Genomic DNA, 19,904 nt, shown 5'->3' with positions numbered 1-19,904 from the left:
TCATTTTTAATAATTTTCCACCATGTGAAAAAAAAAAAAAAATGACAGCAAAAAAAAAAAAACCTTACAAATTATAATAGAAATAAGTAACTTACTTAAAAAAAAAAAAAAAAAAGTTTAATGCGCGACACATTCCCTTTAATTGTCTAACAGTTTTATACATGAATACCAGCAAATATTAAGACAAAAAGGTTACGAGACAACTAGAAATGCTTTGTTACATAAACCCTATTTAGTACAAGATACCTTTAATACACTACATATGCTCTCTAGGTCAGGCCTCATGCACACGACCGTAAAAACTCCCGTTATTACGGGTTGTAATTACGACCCGTAATAACAGGCTCATAGACTTCTATAGGCGACGGGTGCCTTCCCGTTTTCTCACGGGAAGGTGCCCGCGACGTTGAAAAAGATAGAACATGTCCTATTTCAGGCCGTAATAACGGCACGGACAGTCCATAGAAGTCTATGGAGCTCTCGTAATGACGGGTGGCTACGTGTGTGCACCCGTCATTACGGCAGCGTTGCTAAGCGACGTCAGTAAATAGTCACTGTCCAGGGAGCTGAAAGAGTTAACTGATCGGCAGTAACTCTTTCAGCACCCTGGACAGTGACTACCGATCAGTATAAACCTGTAAAAAAACAATAAAAGACATTCATACTTACCGAGAACTTCCTGCTTCCTCCAGTCCGGTCTCCCGCCCGTTGCCTTGGTGACGCGTCCCTCTCGACATCCGGCCCGACGTCCTGGATGACGTTTCAGGCCATGTGACCGCTGCAGCCAATCACAGGTCAATCACAGGCTGCAGCGGTCACATGGACTGCCGCGTCATCCAGGGATGTCGGGCTGGATGTGAAGAGAGGGACGCGTCACCAAGACAACGCCCGGGTAAGTATGAATTTCTTTAACTTTTATTACAGAAAAGGCTGTCCCTTCTCTCTATCCTGCACTGATAGAGAGAAGGGGCTGCCGATTAGTGCAGTGCTATTTTGCCGCCAAAAACGTGCCCGTAAATACGGGTGGAATACGGGTGACACCGGACCCATATTTACGGGCACGGGTTCGTAAATACTGGTGCAAAACGGGTCGAATACGTGTGACACCGGACCCGTATTTACGCCAGTATTTACGGGTGGGAAAAAATACGGTCGTGTGCATGAGGCCTCAGTTGACATATTATAAGTTGACAGTGTTGTGATGAATGAAAATATTTACTTTGTTTGCTTAATATAAATAAGGTTACGTATATCTTACCCTACATTTGAAGCTCCATTGTCTTCATCATCGTCATCTTCATCATTGTCGTCATCATCCTCCTCCCCGTCTTCTGAATCCTCTGTATCCTCATTATCACTTAATTCTTGGTGTGGGGCACCATGAAACTCTCTCTTTTTCTGAAGTATACAAAAAAAAAAAATAGAAGAATTTATTACATAGTAGAACATTGAGATACAAATCCTCAGAATCAATATGGAACATTCTTACTCTGCGTACAGATATATACGAACATCCAAACCAGAGGTACCGTACATATTAAATCAATGACCTAACAAAGTTGTGCGGGATTATGAAAAAAAAAATTACGTTCAGCCCCATTAAAGGGTAACTAAACGTTTGACAAACTTCTGTCTGTTCAGGTTTTTCCAGAAATTAATGTATCGGAGTACGGGCTCAATAGAAAGTCTATGAGCCCCTACTCCGATACATCAGCTTTCCGGAAAAAGCAGACTAGAAACGAAGCGGCTGAGCGCTCACACAAGCACTTCTGCGGCTTCGTTTTAGCGATTGGTGGAGGTCTCAGTGCTCGTACCCCCACCAATCAAAACTTCTGACAAGTCACTATGACATGTCAGAAGTTTGTCAAACGTTTAGTTAGCCTTTAACAAGAATGGCGATAAACTGCAATACTATAATCTAGGTTAGAAAAATGGTTTAGATCAAGATTTTAGATTATACATTATTACACAAACTTAAATAGTAGCGTGTCAAATTAAAAGCTATAAAGACTTTATATCCACTAAAAATTACTGGGGTCAAAATATAAAATAGGTCTATATTTTTTTTTTAGTACAACATAATAACACTTCTATCTTTATGAAATGTTTTTCCTCTGCCGTTTCGAATATGAACCAGTTCTGACTTTCTCATAAACTTCAGTAAGAAAGTATGTATTTAGCTACAAAGGGGCATAGAATCTAGAGTAATTCCCCCTAGTAAAAAATTGTAAAATTTCTAAACCAAAAATACACAAAAGTATTCCAAAAGTAGAAAAATACAAATCTTTATCCCATATTGGGGAGAAAAAAACCTCAAACACACACAATTAAAAACAAACAATTAACCCCTTAATGACCAGGCCATTTTGCACTTTAATGACCAAGGATTATTTTTTGTTTTCTCACGATCGCATTCCAAGAGTCGTAACTTTTTTTTTATTCCGTCGACATAGCCGTATAAGGGCTTGTTTTTTGCGGGACGAGTTGTATTTTGTAATTGCACCATTTTTAGATGCTTACAATATATTGATTAACTTTTATTAACTTTATTTTAGGAGAGAATTGAAAATAAGCAGCTATTCCAGCATTAATTTTCACGTTATAAATTTACGCCGTGTACTATGCAGCGTAAATAACATGTTCACTTTATTCTATGGGTCGGCACTATTACGGGGATACCAAATATGTAAAGGTTTTATATGTTTTTCCTACGTTTGCACAATAAAAACCCTTTTAGAAAAAAATTACTTGTTTTTGTGTCGCCGCGTTCCAAGAGCCGTCATTTTTTTATTTTTCCGTCGATGTGGCCGTATGTGGACTTGATTTTTGCGGGCCAAGGTGTAGTTTTCATTAGTACTATTTTGGAGTACATAGGACTTATAGATTAACTTTTATTTTATTTTTTATGGGGGGAATGGGAGAAAAGAGAATTTTGCCGTGGTTTTTTGCGGTTTTTTTGGACGCCGTTCATCCGGCGGTTTAATTAATGTGTTAATTTTATTGGTCAAGTTGTTACGATCACGGGAATACCATATATGTGTATGTGTGATTTGTTTTGACACTTTTACTGAATAAAACCACTTTTTGGGCAAAAAAAGTAGTTTTATTTGATTTTCACTGTAATTATTATTATTTTTTTCTACAAACTTTATTTAACTGATTGACATTTTTTTTTTTTTAAGTCCCATCAGGGGACTTCACTATGCGATGTGCCGATCGCATATATAATGCTTTGGTATACTTAGTATACCAAAGCATTATTGCCTGTCAGTGTAAAACTGACAGGCAACCTGTTAGGCCATGCCTCCGGCATCGCCTAAAAGGCAGATGCTGAAGGCAGACCTGGGGGTCTTTGTTAGACCCCCGGCTGTCATGGAAACCCGACGGCGACCCGCGATTTGTTTGTGAGGGCGTCGATCGGGTGACAGAGGGAGCTCCCTCCCTCTGTCAAACACATTAGATGCCGCTGTCACTATTGACAGCGGCATTTAATGGGTTAAACTGCCGGAATCGAAGCGCGCTTCGATTCCGGCAGTTGCAGCAGGAGCCAGGCTGAGTATAACAGCCGTGCTCCTGCCGCTGATCTCGTGGGTACAGTGACAGTACTCGCGCCATCACCGGACGGATATATCCGTCCTCCTGCGCGAACTAGCAGCTGCTGAGGACGGATATATCCGTCCTTCGGCGTTAAGGAGTTAAAAAAGCCTCGGATGGGAAGGTCCACCATGACCCTATGTTGTTGCTATAACAAACCGTGGAAAATAAAAATAATAATGTGAAATAATTCACCAGGGAACAGGAATTTAGAATCTGATCTCCCTAGGTACACCACAGGTAAGTTTGCACAATGATGGGTAAAACAATAACCGCAATAAAGATATATTAATACCTAGGTCCTTTTACCTGTGGTAGACATGCTGGCAGATGACAGGTCCCTAATCCGAGGGAACACCTCAACGCGCGTTTCGCTACCTTTGTCAGGTAAAAGAACCTAGGTATTGATATCTTTATTGTGGTTATTGTTTTACCATCATTGTGCAAACTTACCTGTGGTGTACCTAGGGAGATCAGATTCTAGATTCCTGTTCTCTGGTGAATTATTAGAATTACTTCATGAGGCCAAAGTTTCTTCGGCCTGATGAAGACACAGTTTCTGTGTAGCCATGCATTAAAATTAAGATATTACCTTTACTGCTATTATTTTCATGTTTAGTAGCGCTTTCCAGTTTATCAGATTTCATTTTTTTATAAAAATTCATTATTTCTCCAAATTTTTCAAGCATAAACGCATACAACAAAGCAATAAACAGGCATATTTGTACCAAAAATCGTAGAGAAATGACATATTGAAAGCATATACAAGTACAAATTACGCTAGGAGTACAACAGTTCAGAACGCAATAACCTGTAGTTACACAGAAAAGGAAAGGGGGACATGAACTATTTACATGGGAAAATGCTGTGCTCGTCTAGAGAGACCAATATAAGTGACGTCAACAGTCTACAACAATATCACATCTAGCTTCCCTCCAGGGGCCCCAAATTCGACAAATCAGTGAGGCTTCCTATCCTCCCAGCTGGCAAGCTCCTCCATCCTACATAGGTGGTCCATTTTGTTTACCCACATTCGAACAGAAGGTGGATCAGTGGACTTCCATTTTACTGGGATGAGTAATTTTGCTGCAGTTATCATAAAGGTTGCCAGGTTGTTTTTTGACGGCTTAAAACCAAAGGTTGGTTTCCATAAGAGTGGAGATCAATGGTAGTTTTGCAGATGGATGAGATAAAGAGGAGATTGCCATTCAGAAGGGCCGGACACACGGCAATCCCACCAAATATGCGACAGTGAGCCTGTATGCTTTTTGCAGCGCCAACACAGATCACTTGGGATGAGGCCCATCTTGAATAGGAACTCCAGAGTTCTATACCAACGGGTAAGAATTTTGTATGAATTCTCTTGGACCCCAACGCATCTAGTGAATTTGTGCGAGTATTTGAGAGATGTCCTGAGCCCCTAGAGATATATGGAGTTCTTTCTCCCATGCTAGTAAGAAGTGTGGTTTTGCAGGATATTTATTAAGTGTGAGATCAGAATATATTTTGGATAATAGTTTTAGCAGGGGGGGGGGATAGAACATCTAGCCAGGACGACTCCGGAAGAGCCGGATACTTGGTTTTGAACTCCTTGCAGGAACTGCGTAAGCCTGATAAAAGCAAGAAATTAAGGTTGTTTGGCGGAAGAAAAAGGAGTTGTGTCTAGTGTTGGAAGTTTTTGATGACCTTCAAAGAGGGGGACTTCCTTTAACAGTCTCCAAACGCCATCTAGTGGAGTGTTGGCTCCCAGAAGTATTGGTATAATGTTCAACGGAGAGTTTGGAGAAAACTGGTTAGGGGGGGGGGTCCAAGGGCGAGAGAAATTTACGGAGAGCTAGTATTTAGCCCCCTAGAAAGGGGGTTAATATATCTTTTGTGACTGGTAAAGGAGGAAGGAGTTCCCACAGTAACGGGTAGTGGGTATGGCCCAGTAAGTATCGTTCAACCTCTATATGTGGGGTGTTTTCAGTGTTCCTAAATAGAAAAACCCCCAGGTGAGTGGCTATATAGTAAATCATACGATTCAGGTAGGCCCATCCCCCCCTCGCTGAGTTTAAAGAGCAAAAGAGTGAGTAGTGCATGTGTGTTTTTTTTGCCCAAAAGAAACCGGTAAAAATACTTTTTAATTTAGTGAAGAAGGAATGAGGGACAGTCTGCAGAATGTATAAAATCTTGGGAAGGATATATGTTTTCAAGTAGTTTTATCTACCCATCCAGGCTAAGAAAGGGAGATCTAAAATCGGTTGATTGAGATGTAATCTGTTGAAGAAGCGGAGGTAAAGAAGAGACGGGTCTCCGGGCAGCATGACCCCCAGGTATTCTATAGCGATATCTGGCCATTTAAAAGGAGAGAGGGGGGAGAGCCCTGCCTAGTCCCATTCCGGATGTTAAAGGAAGGTGATAGGTTGCCATTTACTTTAAGTCTAGCCCTAGGAATGGAGTAAAGGTTAAAGATGGCCTGGATAAAGCTCGAAGGAAAGCCAAATTTTTCTAATACCGCCCTCATGTAATCCCAGTTAACCCGATCTAATGCTTTTTCCGTATCGGTACTTCGTAATACTAGGGGAATACTAGACTTCCGGGCGGTGAATGAGATGTATTAGGTGGGTAGTGTTGTGCCTGCCCTCCCTTCCCGGCACAAATCCTGTTTGTTCAGGACTAAATCAGAGTGCTCAAAAGGGGCTTTATCCTGTTGGCTAATAACATGGCACATAATTTTACGTCTGCGTTTAGTAATAAGATTGGGCGATAGCTAACACAATCCACAAGGTCCTTCCCTTCTTTAGGGATAAGGGTAATATGAGCGTCTAGTGTTTGGGGAAGCAGGTGAGATCCCTGAAGGAGATCATTGCAGACCTTTAAAAATTTAGGGAGGAGAACATTTTGAACGGGCTCTTACCATTCGGCACCGAGCTCAAGGTCAGAGCCAACTCTTGCAGGGTGAATGGGACCAAGAGAGATTTTATCAGAGCCAGAGTGGGAAGGCAAGCTCAAGGAGTCCATAAAGTCAATAATACCATTGTGGATATTGGGACTAGTAGGCAGGTTGTAAAGGGAATCATAAAAGGAAAGGAATTCACGGGTTATGTCGTCAATATTCAAAACCTTTGTTCCCGCTCTAGTCCTAATCTCGGGTATGTGAGAGATCTCCGTTAATTTGTGAACCATAGAGGACATGACCTTAGAGCCTTTGTCTCCATGTGCGTAAAACTTAAATTGTGCAGATTGTTAAAACCTGTGTAGACTGATCCTGCAGTCATACTCCATTCCATGTGTCCCATACATTTTACTGACATACATTTGTTAGGTCTGATGAAATGGCAGAAAAACAAAAATTGTTTGCAAGGGTGTATATATCCTGGGTTATTAGCAGTATTTTTTACAAGATAACACGGTTGGGGATGGGGTGGAAGTTCAAATTATTGTTGCGTGTTTTTGTTATTTATGGTGATACATTTTAACCCCTTGGCGACATCCAACAAACTATTACATCAGATGTTTGCCAATCCAAGATGGTGCAGGCTCAGGAGACGAGCCTACGCTATACATGGCAGGTGACGAATGTTTTCAAAAAGTGGACACCCACCTGCAATGGCCAGGAGCGGAAATATTTCCAATCCGGTCTGTTTAACCCCGCAGGATGCTGCAGTCAATAGCGACCATGGCATCTAGGCGGTTAGAAAGAGGGAGGGTGCTCCCTCTGTCCCGCCCCCCCCCCCCCGACAAATTTGTGAGGTGCCGATTGGTTGCCATTGCAACGTGATGCCTATTGAAGGCCTCCGGGTCTGCCATCAGTGAATTCATTAAAAGCCTTGCCAGACCCAGGGCTTAATAGTACATTCCAGTATATCCATAAGTATTGCAGAGTAATGCGTGAGCGATCTCTACCATCGCATGGCAAGCTCCCTTAGTGGGACAAGAAAAAAGTAAAAAACAAATAACATTTTCTTTTACATTTTACCAAAAATTATGGAAGGGAAAATTTGGTATCTACGCATCTGGAAAAGTCCAAAATATTAAAATATACCGTTAAATAACCTGCCCAGTAAACGCCAAAGGAAAAAAATAATCCACAATGGAAGAATTGCCCTTTATTGTAACCCCCCAAAAAACAAAATGTAATAAAAACCTAACAAAAAAAAAACAAAGTCACATGGGAACTATATAGAGAGAACACACACACATCAAAAAGTTAATTTCAGTAATTAAATTAAAAAAGTGAAACTCATACTATGTAGATTCATTGCACACACAGTGATATAATTCCAGCATTTTTTTCTTTTAATGTGGATGATTATAGCTAACCGTTAATGAAAACTCAAAATTTAGTCTCCGAAAACTTGATTATAGAAGCCAAATATCAAAAATTATTTTTAATACTGAAATGTTGGCCTACTGAAAAGTCTGTACAGTATTTGCACTCAATACTTGGTCAGGGCTCCTTTTGCATGAATTACTGCGTCAATGCGGCGTGGCATGGAGGCGATCAGCCTGTGGCACTGCTGAGGCGTTATGGAAGCCCAGGTTGCTTTTATAGCGGCCTTCAGCTTGCCTGCATTGTTGGGTCTGGTGTCTCCTCTTCCACTTGACAATAACCCATAGATTCTTTATGGGGTTTAGGTCAGGCGTGTTTGCTGGCAAGTCAAGCACAGTCCAGAGTCAACGCAACCATCTACCAGGAAATTTTAGAGCACTTCATGCTTCCCTCTGCTGACAAGCTTTATGGAGATGTGGATTACACTTTCCAGCAGGACTTGGCACCTGCCCACCCCTTAAAGAGACTCTGTCACCACATTATAAGTGCCCTATCTCCTACATAAGGAGATGGGCGCTATAATGTAGGTGACAGCAGTGCTTTTTATTTAAAAAAACAATCTATTTTCACCACTTTATTAGCGATTTTAGATTTATGCTAATTAGTTTCTTAATGCCCAAGTGGGCGTGTTTTTACTTTAGACCAAGTGGGCGTTGTACAGAGGAGTGTATGACGCTGACCAACTAAATACAGCAAAAAACCTGTGGGGTCAAAATGCTCACTATACCCCTCTATAAGTTCCTTCAAAGGTGTAGTTTCCCAAATGAGGTCACTTTCGGGTGGTCGACTGATTTGGTCCCGAAGGAGCTTTGCAAATGTGACATGGTACCCGAAAACCATTCCAGCAAATCTTGGGCTCCAAAAGCCAAATGGTGCTTTTTCCCTTCGGAGCTCTACCGTGGGTCTAAACAGAAGTTTATTACGACATATGGGGTATTGTCGTAATCTGAAGAAATTGCTTTTGTTGGGGTGCTTTTTCACCTTTATGCCCTGTAAAAATGTAAGATTTTTACATCCTAATTCCACTAAATTCAGCAAAAAAACGGTTGGGTTAAAATGCTCACTATACCCCTTGAGGGGTGTAATTTGCCAAATGGTGTCTTTTTTGGGGGGTTTTCACTGTTTGGGCACGACAAAACCTCTTCAAACCTGACATGGTGCCTAAAATATATTCTAATAAAATGGAGGCTCCAAAATCCACTAGGGGCTCCTTTGCTTCTGAGGCCCATGCTTCAGTCCGGTAGCACACTAGTGGGATATTTCTACAAAATGGAGAATCTGGGAAATAAATATGGAGTTGCATTTCTCTAGTAAAACCTTCTATGTTACAGAAATGTTTATTTTAATTAAAACAGATTTTCTGCAAAAAAAATTACATTTGTAAAACTTCACCTCCACTGTAAAACACCAAAAGGGTTAAGAAACCTTCTAAATGTGGTTCTGAATATTTTGAAGGGTACAGTTTTTAAAATGGGGGTTTCTAATATATAAGGCCCTCAAAGCCACTTCAGAACTAAACTGGTCCATGAAAAATTAGCCTTTTGAAATTTTCTTAGAACTTAACCCCTTCCCGCTCCTGGACGTACTATTAGGTCATGGTAGCTGTATCGTTCGCGCTCCATGACCTAATAGTACGTCTCCCAATGGAGTAACGGCCGTTTCGGCCGTCCTCCCGACACATACAGGAGCTGGGACAGCTGCGGTCTCGTACAGCAGCTGCCGCAGCTCCTACAGCGGGGACCGATCGCTGTGTCCCCGCTGATTAACCCCTTAAAAGCCGCGTTCTATAGAGATCCCGACTTTTTAGGGGTTAAGCTACCATCGCCAGCCTGCTACACAATAGCGGCCGGCGATGGGGACTATGGCAACCGGACACCAAACAATGGCGTCCGGATATGCCATCGACGGAAGCCTAGTGGTTCCTGACAAAGTCAGGACCCACTATGCTTGCTGTCAGTGAGTAGCTGACAGCTCTAATACACTGCACTACGCATGTAGTGCAGTGTATTAGAATAGCGATCAGGGCCTCCTGCCCTCAAGTCCCCTAGTGGGACAAAGTAATAAATTTAAAAAAGTTAAAAAAAAGATGTGTAAGGCCTCATTCACACGACAGGGTCCGAGTGTCGGCCGGGAAAATCGGCCGTTTTTGGCCGATTTTCCCGGCCGGTTTGCATCCGATCCGATTCAGTTCCGGGCCGAGTTGCCGTTTTTACCGGCCGATTTGGACCCGATTTGCATCCGTTTTTTTCCCTGTCCGTTTTAAAATCGGATGAATTTCATTTCAATTTGTTGCCACACACAGCCCTTTGTAGATAATGCCACAGCCCCCCTGGTAGGTAATGCCACCCAGCCCCCTGTTGGTGATGCCACCCAGCCCCCTGTAGGTAATGCCACCCTGCCCCCTGTTGGTGATGCCACCCAGCCCCCTGTTGGTGATGCCACCCAGCCCCCTGTTGGTGATGCCACCCAGCCCCCTGTTGGTGATGCCACCCAGCCCCCTGTAGGTGATGCCACCCAGCCCCCTGTAGGTGATGCCACACAGCCCCCTGTAGGTGATGCCACACAGCCCCCTGTAGGTGATGCCACACAGCCCCCTGTAGGTGATGCCACACAGCCCCCTGTTGGTAATGCCACCCTGCCCCCTGTAGGCGATGCCACCCTGCCCCTGTAGGTGATGCCACCCACCAGCCCCCTGTAGGTGATGCCACCAAGTCCCCTGTAGGTGATCCCACACAGCCCCCTGTAGGTTGCACCCACCCCCCCCCCTTCCAGGAGAAGTCACTGACTTCAATGTCCATATATGGACAGTGTAGTCACTGACTTCTCCTGAAGAGGAATTCCCTGCCACAGGTCGGGAATTCCGCTTCAGAAGTGAGTGACGTCACTGTGTCCATATATGGACAGTGTAGTCACGCACTTCTCCTGTAGCGGCATCCCCGGCCATAGAGTCGGGGATTCCGATGCAGAAGTGCGTGACTTCGCTGTGTCCATATATGGACAGTGTAGTCACGCACTTCTCCTGTAGCGGAATCCCCAATCCCCGGCCGGGGATTGGGGATTCCGACTCCTACAGCGAGCAATAAAAGACCCTCCTCCTCCTCCTCACATGCACTCTGCACTGTGAGGAGGAGGAGAGAGAGTGCGCGAGCGACGGTAGACCCGGCCATCACTCGGGACACATTCCGGTGATGGCCGGGTATTACCCGGCCCCATAGACTTCTATGGGAGCCGGGCGGCCGGGCACCCGGCCGAAAATAGAGCATGTCCTATTTTTTGACGGCCGGTTTTCCCGGCCGTCAAAAAATCGGTCGTGTGAATAGCCCCATTAGGGGTCTATTATTCCTAATGCAGCCGGGTGCCGGCCGATTTATGAACGGCCGGCACCCGGCCGGGAAACCCTGTCGTGTGAATCCCGCCTAAAAATAAGAAAATAAAAGTAAAAATCCCCCTTTTTCCCTTATCAGTCCTTTATTATTAATAAAAATAGATAAACAAATAAATTATACATAATTAGTATCGCCGCGTCCGTAAAGGCCTGAACTACAAAATTATTTCATTTATCCCGCACGGTGAAGGCCGTAAAAGAAAATAATAATAAACCGTACCACAATTGCTTGGTCACTTCACATCCCAAAAAATGGAACAAAAAAAAAAAAAAGATAAAAAAGTCGCATGTATCGGCTCCGTGTTAATGGACTTCTATCTGATTCCCTACCTATTGCTAATGGCACGAGACAGGGGTGTCCACTCTCGCCTCTGCTTTATGTTCTGGTCATGGAATACCTGGCCGTGGCACTGCGGAGCAAATGTTCAAGGTGTGCGTGTTGGAGCACAACATCATAAATTGGCGCTTTATGCAGACGATCTCCTGGTGTACATTACAACCCCCATGATTTCTTTGCCATCTTTGACTGAGGAATTTGAGCGGTTTGGTCATCTAAGTAATTTTAAAGTTAATTACTCTAAATCTGAGGCCTTGAATACATCTCTTGATGCTCCTCTGGCTGCCCATCTCGCTCGGGTTTTCCCAATCAAATGGCAAACTACGTCCATAAAATATCTGGGGGTACATGTTCCCACGCAGCAAGCAGATCTGTTCGCCTTGAATTACACGCCTATTCTGCAGCGTACTCTGAAGGAATTGGCAGAATATGGTGGGAATCGTATGTCATGGTTTGGGCGTATCAACGCGGTCAAAATGGATATTTTGCCCAAATTTTTATACATATTCCAGACCGTCCCTATTGTAGTACCATCTGGTTTTTTTAAGACCCTGCACAGGGCCATAACTAAATTTGTATGGGGCTCTTCTAAGCCTCGTATTCGTTTTGCTATCCTTAGTCGTCCAAAAGTAGAGGGGGGCACGGGTCTCCCAGACTTTAAACGTTACCATCAAGCTGCATTGATCATGAGGGTAGTGGATTGGTTCCGCTCGGAAACAGGTAAGCAATGGGTGCGCATTGAAAGAGATATGTCTCCACTTGCATTATCTTCTCTGCCGTGGTTGACTGTCCTACAGCGCCACATGCTATCTTTGCCCTTTCTCACACGTCAGTTTCTTGCAGACTGGGAGCGAGTCTTTGGTGCTGCGGGCCTTGTTCATCGCCCGGGTCCTCTGACTCCTCTCTTTGACAACCCCTCCTTCCCTCCGGCGGTGGGTGTTGATACATTCCTCTGTTGGGAGAGAGGAGAGGGTGGATATCTGGCTAAGACCCTTACTCCTGACGGTGCCATCTTATCAATGAATGCCGTCTCTGAGGCCTGCCCGGGGAGACGATCAATCTGGTGGTCATACCTACAGTTACGTTGCTATCTTTCTTCCCTGGGAGACTGTCTGGTGTGTTTACAGGATAAGACTCCTCTGGAACATTATTTATCTTTATCTACTACTCCCTCTCATGTCTTGTCCTATTTACATGGGATGATTTTACCTAAATTCTCTTTCTCTCAACTATCATTCACGATTGCATGGGACGAGGAAATGGGGGTTCAACATTCGGAAGAGGAATGGGGTACTTCTTTCCTTTTAGCTCACAAACTGCCAATGTCTTGTTTTGCTCAAGAAAAAAAAACTACAAAATACTCACCCGATGGTATCGTTGTCCTGCTTTGTTGCATAGGATATTTCCTGAGGTGTCTGCTGATTGTTGGAGGTGTGGGGAGGCTCCTGGAACCATGTTGCATATTTGGTGGGATTGTCCCAGGATACGTCCCTTTTGGGGAAAGATTTTTGATTTGGGTAACAAGCTCTTTCACACTGAGGTTCCGACCTCGGCTTCTATTGTATTACTCTCCATGGTTCCTGGATCACTCCCACACCTCAAAAGGGGAGTCCTCACACGGCTTTATAAATGGAAAAATAAAAAAGTTCTGGCTCTTAGAATAAGGTATCACAAAAAGTGAATGATTTTTTACAAAACGTATTTTATTGCGCAAACGCCATAAGACATAAAAAAAAACGATAAACATATGGTATCGCCGTAATCGTATCGCCCCGCAGAATAAAGTGAATGTGTCATTTATAGCGCATGGTGAACGCTGTAAAAAAAATAGTATAAAAAAACAATAGTATTATTGCTGTTTTTTAGTCACCACGCCACCTAAAAATAGAATAAAAACTGATCAAAAAGCCGCATGCACCCCAAGAAAACTACAATGAATTCCTCAAGGGGTCTAGTTTCCAAAATGGGGTCACTTTTGGGGGGTTTCCACGGTTTTGGCACCACAAGACCTATTCAAACCGGCCTAATAAAAAAAAAAAAAAAAAAGAGGCCTCAAAATCCATTAGGTGCTCCTTTGCTTCGGAGGCCGGTGTTTCAGTCCATTACCGCACTAGGGCCACATATGGGATATTTCTCAAAACTGCAGAATCTGGGCAATAAGTATTAAGTTGCGTTTCTCTGTTAAAATCTTTTGTGTTTTAAAAAAAAATGGTATAAAAAGGATTTTCTGACAAAAAAAAATAAATGTAAATTTCACCTCTACTTTGCTCTAAATTCCTGTGAAACACCTAAAGAGTTCATAAACTTTCTAAATGTTGTTGTGAATACTTTGTGGGGTCTAGTTTCTAAAATGGGGTGTTTGATGGGGGTGTCTAATATATAGGCCCCTCAAAGCAACTTCAGAACTGAACTGTAACCTAAAAAAATAAAAATTAGGCAATATTTCACTTCTCCTAATGAGCATTGCCTACTCCAAGACGACCCCAGTTTTGACCGTTTGTATAAACAGAGACCCCTATTAGACCGTTTCAGTGCCCGGTTTTCACAAGCATACACCACCGAGACGTGTATTTCTATTGATGAGTCCCTGGTACATTTTAAAGGGAGGCTTCAATTCCGCCAGTACCTGCCGAGTAAGAGGGCAAGGTATGGCGTGAAGATGTATAAGCTGTGCGAGAGTGCATCAGGGTATACCTACAAATTTAGGATATATGAAGGAAAGGACACCAGTGCTCAGTCCCCAGAATACCCCCCCCCCCTTACTGGGAGTTAATGCAAAAATTGTGTGGGATTTGGTGCACCCACTGCTGGATCAGGGTTACCACCCCAACCTGGATAATTTTTATACCAGCGTCCCACTCTTCAAGTGCCTCGCTTCCAGAAGTCCTGCGGCAAGCGGCACTGCTAGAAGAAATCTGAGAGGCCGTTCCTAAGACTCTGCTTGGGCAAACACTCAGAAGGGGTGAGAGCAGGGCACAATCTAGCAGCAACATATTGTGTGTCAAGTACAAGGACAAAATAGATGTCCTTGTATTGACAATACATGGTCACACCAGTACCCATGTACCTGTACAAGGCACCAATACAGAGACCCCCAAACAAGACTGCATCCTGGACTACAATAGGTACATGGGAGGGGTGGACTTGTCAGATCAAGCCCTGAAGCCCTACAGCGCCATGCGGTGTGGTATAAGAAGCTGGCCGTGCACATCATACAGATGGCATTGTACAATGTGCACGTGCTACGTCGATGTACAGGCCAGACGGGAACTTTCCTGGAAATTCAAGAGGTGGTTATCAAGAAACTAATTTTTAGGGACCAAGAAGGGGGACACCCAGTACTTCTGGAAGTGGGCCACACGCATCGTACCAGGGCAACACTTTCCAGGAGAAGTTCCCCAAACTGGCAAGAAAGGAAAAAGTCAAAAGAGGTACAAAGTCTGCTATAAGAGGGGGATAAGGGAGGACACAATATATCAATGTGACACGTGTCCCGAAAAACTAAGGCTCCGTATGAAAGAGTGCTTCAATATGTATCATACATCCCTTGATTTTTAATCTATCCCAGTTTTACTTACCCTGATGCACTCCGCACATCTTATCCCCCTCATCTTTCCCTTCTGAGCCCTGCCGTGTGCCCAGGCAGCTGATAAGGTATTGCCATACCCGTGAGTACCCACATTACAGTTTATGGGGTGTATGTCTCCGGTAAAAATGCTCACTACACCTCTAGATGAATGCCTTAAGGGGTGTAGTTTTTAAAACGGGGTCACTTCTTGGGGGTTTCAACTGTACTGGTACCTCAGGGGCTTCTGCATACATGACTTAGCACAGAAAATCCCCACTAGGCCAAATGGTGGTCCTTTCCTTCTGAGCCCTCCCATGGGCCCAAACGTCAGTTTATCACCACAAATTGGACATTGCCGCACTCAGGACAAATTGGGCAACAAAATGGGGTATTTTATTTCTTGTGAAAATAAGACAATTTTCAGCCAAAACTACATATTATTGGAATTAATTTTGTTTGAATTCCCAGCCCAATTCAAATAAGTAATGTGAAAAAACTATGGGTCAAAATGGTCACAACACCAATAAATTAATTCCTTGAGGGGTGTAGTTTCCAAAATGGGGTCACTTCTGGTGGTTTTCCATTGCTTTGATACCTCTGGGGCTCTGCAAATGCAACATGGCACCCGAAAACCAATACAGCAAAATCTGCACTCCAAAGAACACACAGCGCTCCTTCCCTTCTGAGGCCACCCATGTGCCCAAACGGCAGTGTATCGCCACAAATGGGTTATTGCTGCACTCAGGAGAAATTGGGCAACAAAATGGGGTATTTTGTTCCCTGTGAAAATAAGACATTTTTTATCAAAAATGACATCTTATTGGAAAAAGAATTTTTTTTAATTTCACAGCCCAATTCAAATACGTGCTGTGTAAAAACTGTGGGGTCAAAATGGTAACAACCATAAATGAATTCCTTGAGGGGTGTAGTTTCCGAAATGGGGTCACTTTTGTGGGATTCCTACTGTTTTGGCACCTCAACACCTCTTCAAACCTGGCATGCTGCCTAAAATATATTCGAATAAAAAAAGAGGCCTCAAAATGCACTAGGTGCTCCTTTGCTTCTGAGGTCTGTGTTCTAGTCCACGAGCACACTAGAGACACATGTGGGACATTTCTAAAAACTGCAGAATCTGGGAATACATATTTAGTAGTGTTTCTCTGGTAAAACCTTCTGTGTTACAGAAAAAAATGAATAAAATTGAAATTCAGCAAGAAAAATTCAATTTGCAAATTTCGCCTCTACTTTGCTTTATATTCTGTGAAATGTCTGAAGGGTTAAATAAACGTTCTAAATGCGGTTTTGAATACTTTGAGGGAGTCTCGGTTTCAAAATGGGGTGTTTTATGGGGGTTTCTAATACATAGGCCCCTCAAAGACACTTCGGAACTGAACAGGTACCTTAAAAAAAAAAAAGGCTTTTGAAATTTTCTTAAAAATCTGAGAAATTGCTGTTTATGTTCTAAGCCTTGTAACGTCCAAGAAAAATAAAAGAATGTTCAAAAAACGATGCCAATCTAAAGTAGACATATGGGAAATGTGAACTAGTAACTATATTGGGTGGTATAACTGTCTGTTTTACAAGCAAATGCATTTAAATTCTGAAAAATGCTATTTTTATCAAATTTCTCAATTTTGCAATTTTTCACCAATAAACACTGAATATATAGTCCAAATTTTACCACTAACATAAAGCCCAATGTGTCACGAGAAAACAATCTCAGAATCGCTTGGATAGGTTTAAGCATCCCGACGTTATTACCACATAAAGTGAAATATGTCAGATTTGAAAAATGGGCTCTGAGCCTTAAGGCCCAAACTAGGCTGCGTCCTTAAGGGGTTAAGGGGAATGTGTCGATAGAAATTTTTTTTTTTTTTTTTTTAGTTAAAGAGGCTCGGTCACCAGATTTTGCAACCCCTATCTGCTATTGCAGCAGATAGGCGCTGCAATGTAGATTACAGTAACGTTTTTATTTTTAAAAAACGAGCATTTTTGGCCAAGTTATGACCATTTTTGTAGTTCTGCAAATGAGGCTTGCAAAAGTCCAAGTGGGTGTGTTTAAAAGTAAAAGTCCAAGTGGGCGTGTATTATGTGCGTACATCAGGGCGTTTTTAATACTTTTACTAGCTGGGCGCTCTGAAGAGAAGTATCATCCACTTCTCTTCAGAACGCCCAGCTTCTGACAGTGCAGATCTGTGACGTCACTCACAGGTCCTGCATCGTGTCGGCCACATCGGCACCAGAGGCTACAGTTGATTCTGCAGCAGCATCAGCGTTTGCAGGTAAGTCGATCTTACCTGCAAACGCTGATGCTGCTGCAGAATCAACTGTAGCCTCTGGTGCCGACACGATGCAGGACCTGTGAGTGACGTCACAGATCTGCACTGCCAGAAGCTGGGCGTTCTGAAGAGAAGTGGATGATACTTCTCTTCAGAGCGCCCAGCTAGTAAAAGTATTAAAAACGCCCCGATGTACGCACATAATACACGCCCACTTGGACTTTTACTTTTAAACACACCCACTTGGACTTTTGCAAGCCTCATTTGCATAACTACAAAAATGGTCATAACTTGGCCAAAAATGCTCGTTTTTTAAAAATAAAAACGTTACTGTAATCTACATTGCAGCGCCTATCTGCTGCAATAGCAGATAGGGGTTGCAAAATCTGGTGACAGAGCCTCTTTAAACAGTTAGTGTATAAATGATTAAACATTGCTCTAATTTTTTCACGAGTCAGGAAATATTATAAATTAGATTCTAATTTATAACATTTCCCTGTGCTGGTCACTAGAGGGAGCAATTCCCAAAATTGAAGCATTGGCATGTGGTAAAGCATCCACATTGCTTTATGCTGCAAAATTTGAGAAGACACTCGCTCTAGCGTCCTCAAACAATCCCCCCTCCTTTATCCTGGCTAGTGCCAGGAGAAAGGAGGGGATTGAATGTTCAAACCTTGTACACTGTGTGTCGCCATTTTTTGAGCGAACACACAGCGTCGTAGGCTTACATACAGTAGTAAACACAGTAGAACACGAACAAACAAAGACATAACTTACCTGCTCCTGCCGCTCCCTTCCGTCTGTCCGCTCCCTCTGCGCCTAGTGCTTGCTTCAGAACACGTCTGGAAGCCGCGACCGGAAGTAGTAACCTTACTGTCCGGCCGCGGCTTCCGGTCCACAAGAAAATGGTGCCGGATGTCGCTTGGCCGAAGACCTTCCATTTGGACTGTGTGGGAGCGGCACATGCGCTGTTCCCACACAGACGGCATACAGCCTAGTGAATGGAACGGCTCCGATTCGCATTCTCTATGGGGCTGTATGTGCCGTATTCCATGTCTGTATGTGTCGTAAAACGACACATACAGAGATGAAAAAAAAAAAAAGGCAGCCCCCATAGAGAAGAAAAAGTTAGAAAATAAAAAAAAAAGTAAAACACAAAACACAAATAATTTTTTTTTCATAAAACACTAAAAGCAAATTGATATAAAAAAAATTAGTTTTTTCGCGACACCCTTCCTTAAAGGGGTTAAGCAGCAATTTCTCAAAGCCTTGTAACGTCCTAGAAAAATAAAATAATGCCGACATGAAGTAGACATATGGGAAATGTTAACTGTTTAATTTTAATTTTCTGTGGCATTACTATCTGTTTTAGAAGTAGATGCATTTAAATTTAGAAAAAAAAAAAAAAAAGATCATTTTTGCAAACTCTCTAAATTTTGGTATTTTTCCCAAATAAACACTGAATGTATGGACCAAATTTTACCTCTAACTTAAAGTACAATGCGTCACGAGAAAAGTCTCAATCGCTTGAAAAAAATAAAAAGTTGTTATCACATAAAGTGACTCGTCAGATTTGAAGAAAATGGCCTGGTCCATTAGGTGAAAACAGGCTGCGTCCTTAAGGGGTTAATAACCACAGTTTATCACTTTGCTTGATTAGGCAGCAATCTCTCCTGACCTAAACCCCATAGAGAATCTACGGGCTATGGTCAAGAGGAAAATGAGACACACCAGACCCAACAATGCAGACAAGCTGAAGGCCGCTATCAAAGCAACCTGGGCTTTTCATAACAACTCAGCAGTGCCACAGGCTGATCGCCTCCATGCCACGCCGCATTGATGCAGTAATTCATGCAGAGTCGGAGCCCCGACCAAGTATTGAGGGCATATACTGTACATACTTTTCAGTAGTCCAACCTTTCAGTATTAAAGGTATTATTATTGTAATTTGGCTTCTATAATATTCTAGTTTTCTGTGACACTAAATTTTGGGTTTTCATTAACGGTTACCATACTCAACATTAGAAGAAAACAATGCTGGAAATAGATCACTCTGTGTGTAATGAATCTATGGAATATAGGCGTTTCACTTTTTGAGTTGAATTACTGAATAAATGAACTTTTTGATAATATTCTAATTCATTGACAAGGACACACACGATTTTGCCCAAAAATGTAATCTAGATTTTTTTTCAACCCTATGGCCGATGGACTGCTAGTGATAGCAAGTCGCATGGTGAGTGGGGAAGATACTTTTGGCTAGAGGGGCACCGTCAGGTACAGTGAGGCACCTTGGGCATAGAGATGTGCCATCAGGGGCCTCAAGGCACTATGTTGGCAGGGAGATATCTGGCAGGTAGGGAGGCATTACCAGGGCTGCAAGGCACATGGTGGGTGGAAAGGCACCTAGAGGGTGGGTGAACTAT

The 19,904-nt window shown here is 42.9% G+C and overlaps 1 protein-coding gene across 6 annotated transcripts in view; it reads right to left on the bottom strand.

Moving 5' to 3' along the window:
* Positions 1-19,904, bottom strand: part of IFT46 (intraflagellar transport 46) — a 126,408-nt gene that overhangs the window by 65,235 nt on the left and 41,269 nt on the right. For all 6 annotated transcript variants that reach the window (XM_075840051.1, XM_075840054.1, XM_075840050.1 and 3 more), the window contains one exon: positions 1,259-1,398. In XM_075840051.1, the coding sequence (XP_075696166.1) occupies positions 1,259-1,398 (140 nt within the window). The remainder of the gene's footprint in view (positions 1-1,258; positions 1,399-19,904) is intronic.

Source organism: Rhinoderma darwinii, chromosome 10 (assembly GCF_050947455.1).
Source record: "Rhinoderma darwinii isolate aRhiDar2 chromosome 10, aRhiDar2.hap1, whole genome shotgun sequence".
NCBI lineage: Eukaryota > Metazoa > Chordata > Amphibia > Anura > Rhinodermatidae > Rhinoderma > Rhinoderma darwinii.
The sequence above is the reverse complement of the archived record's forward strand: the minus strand, read 5'-3'. Positions and strand labels throughout refer to the sequence as shown.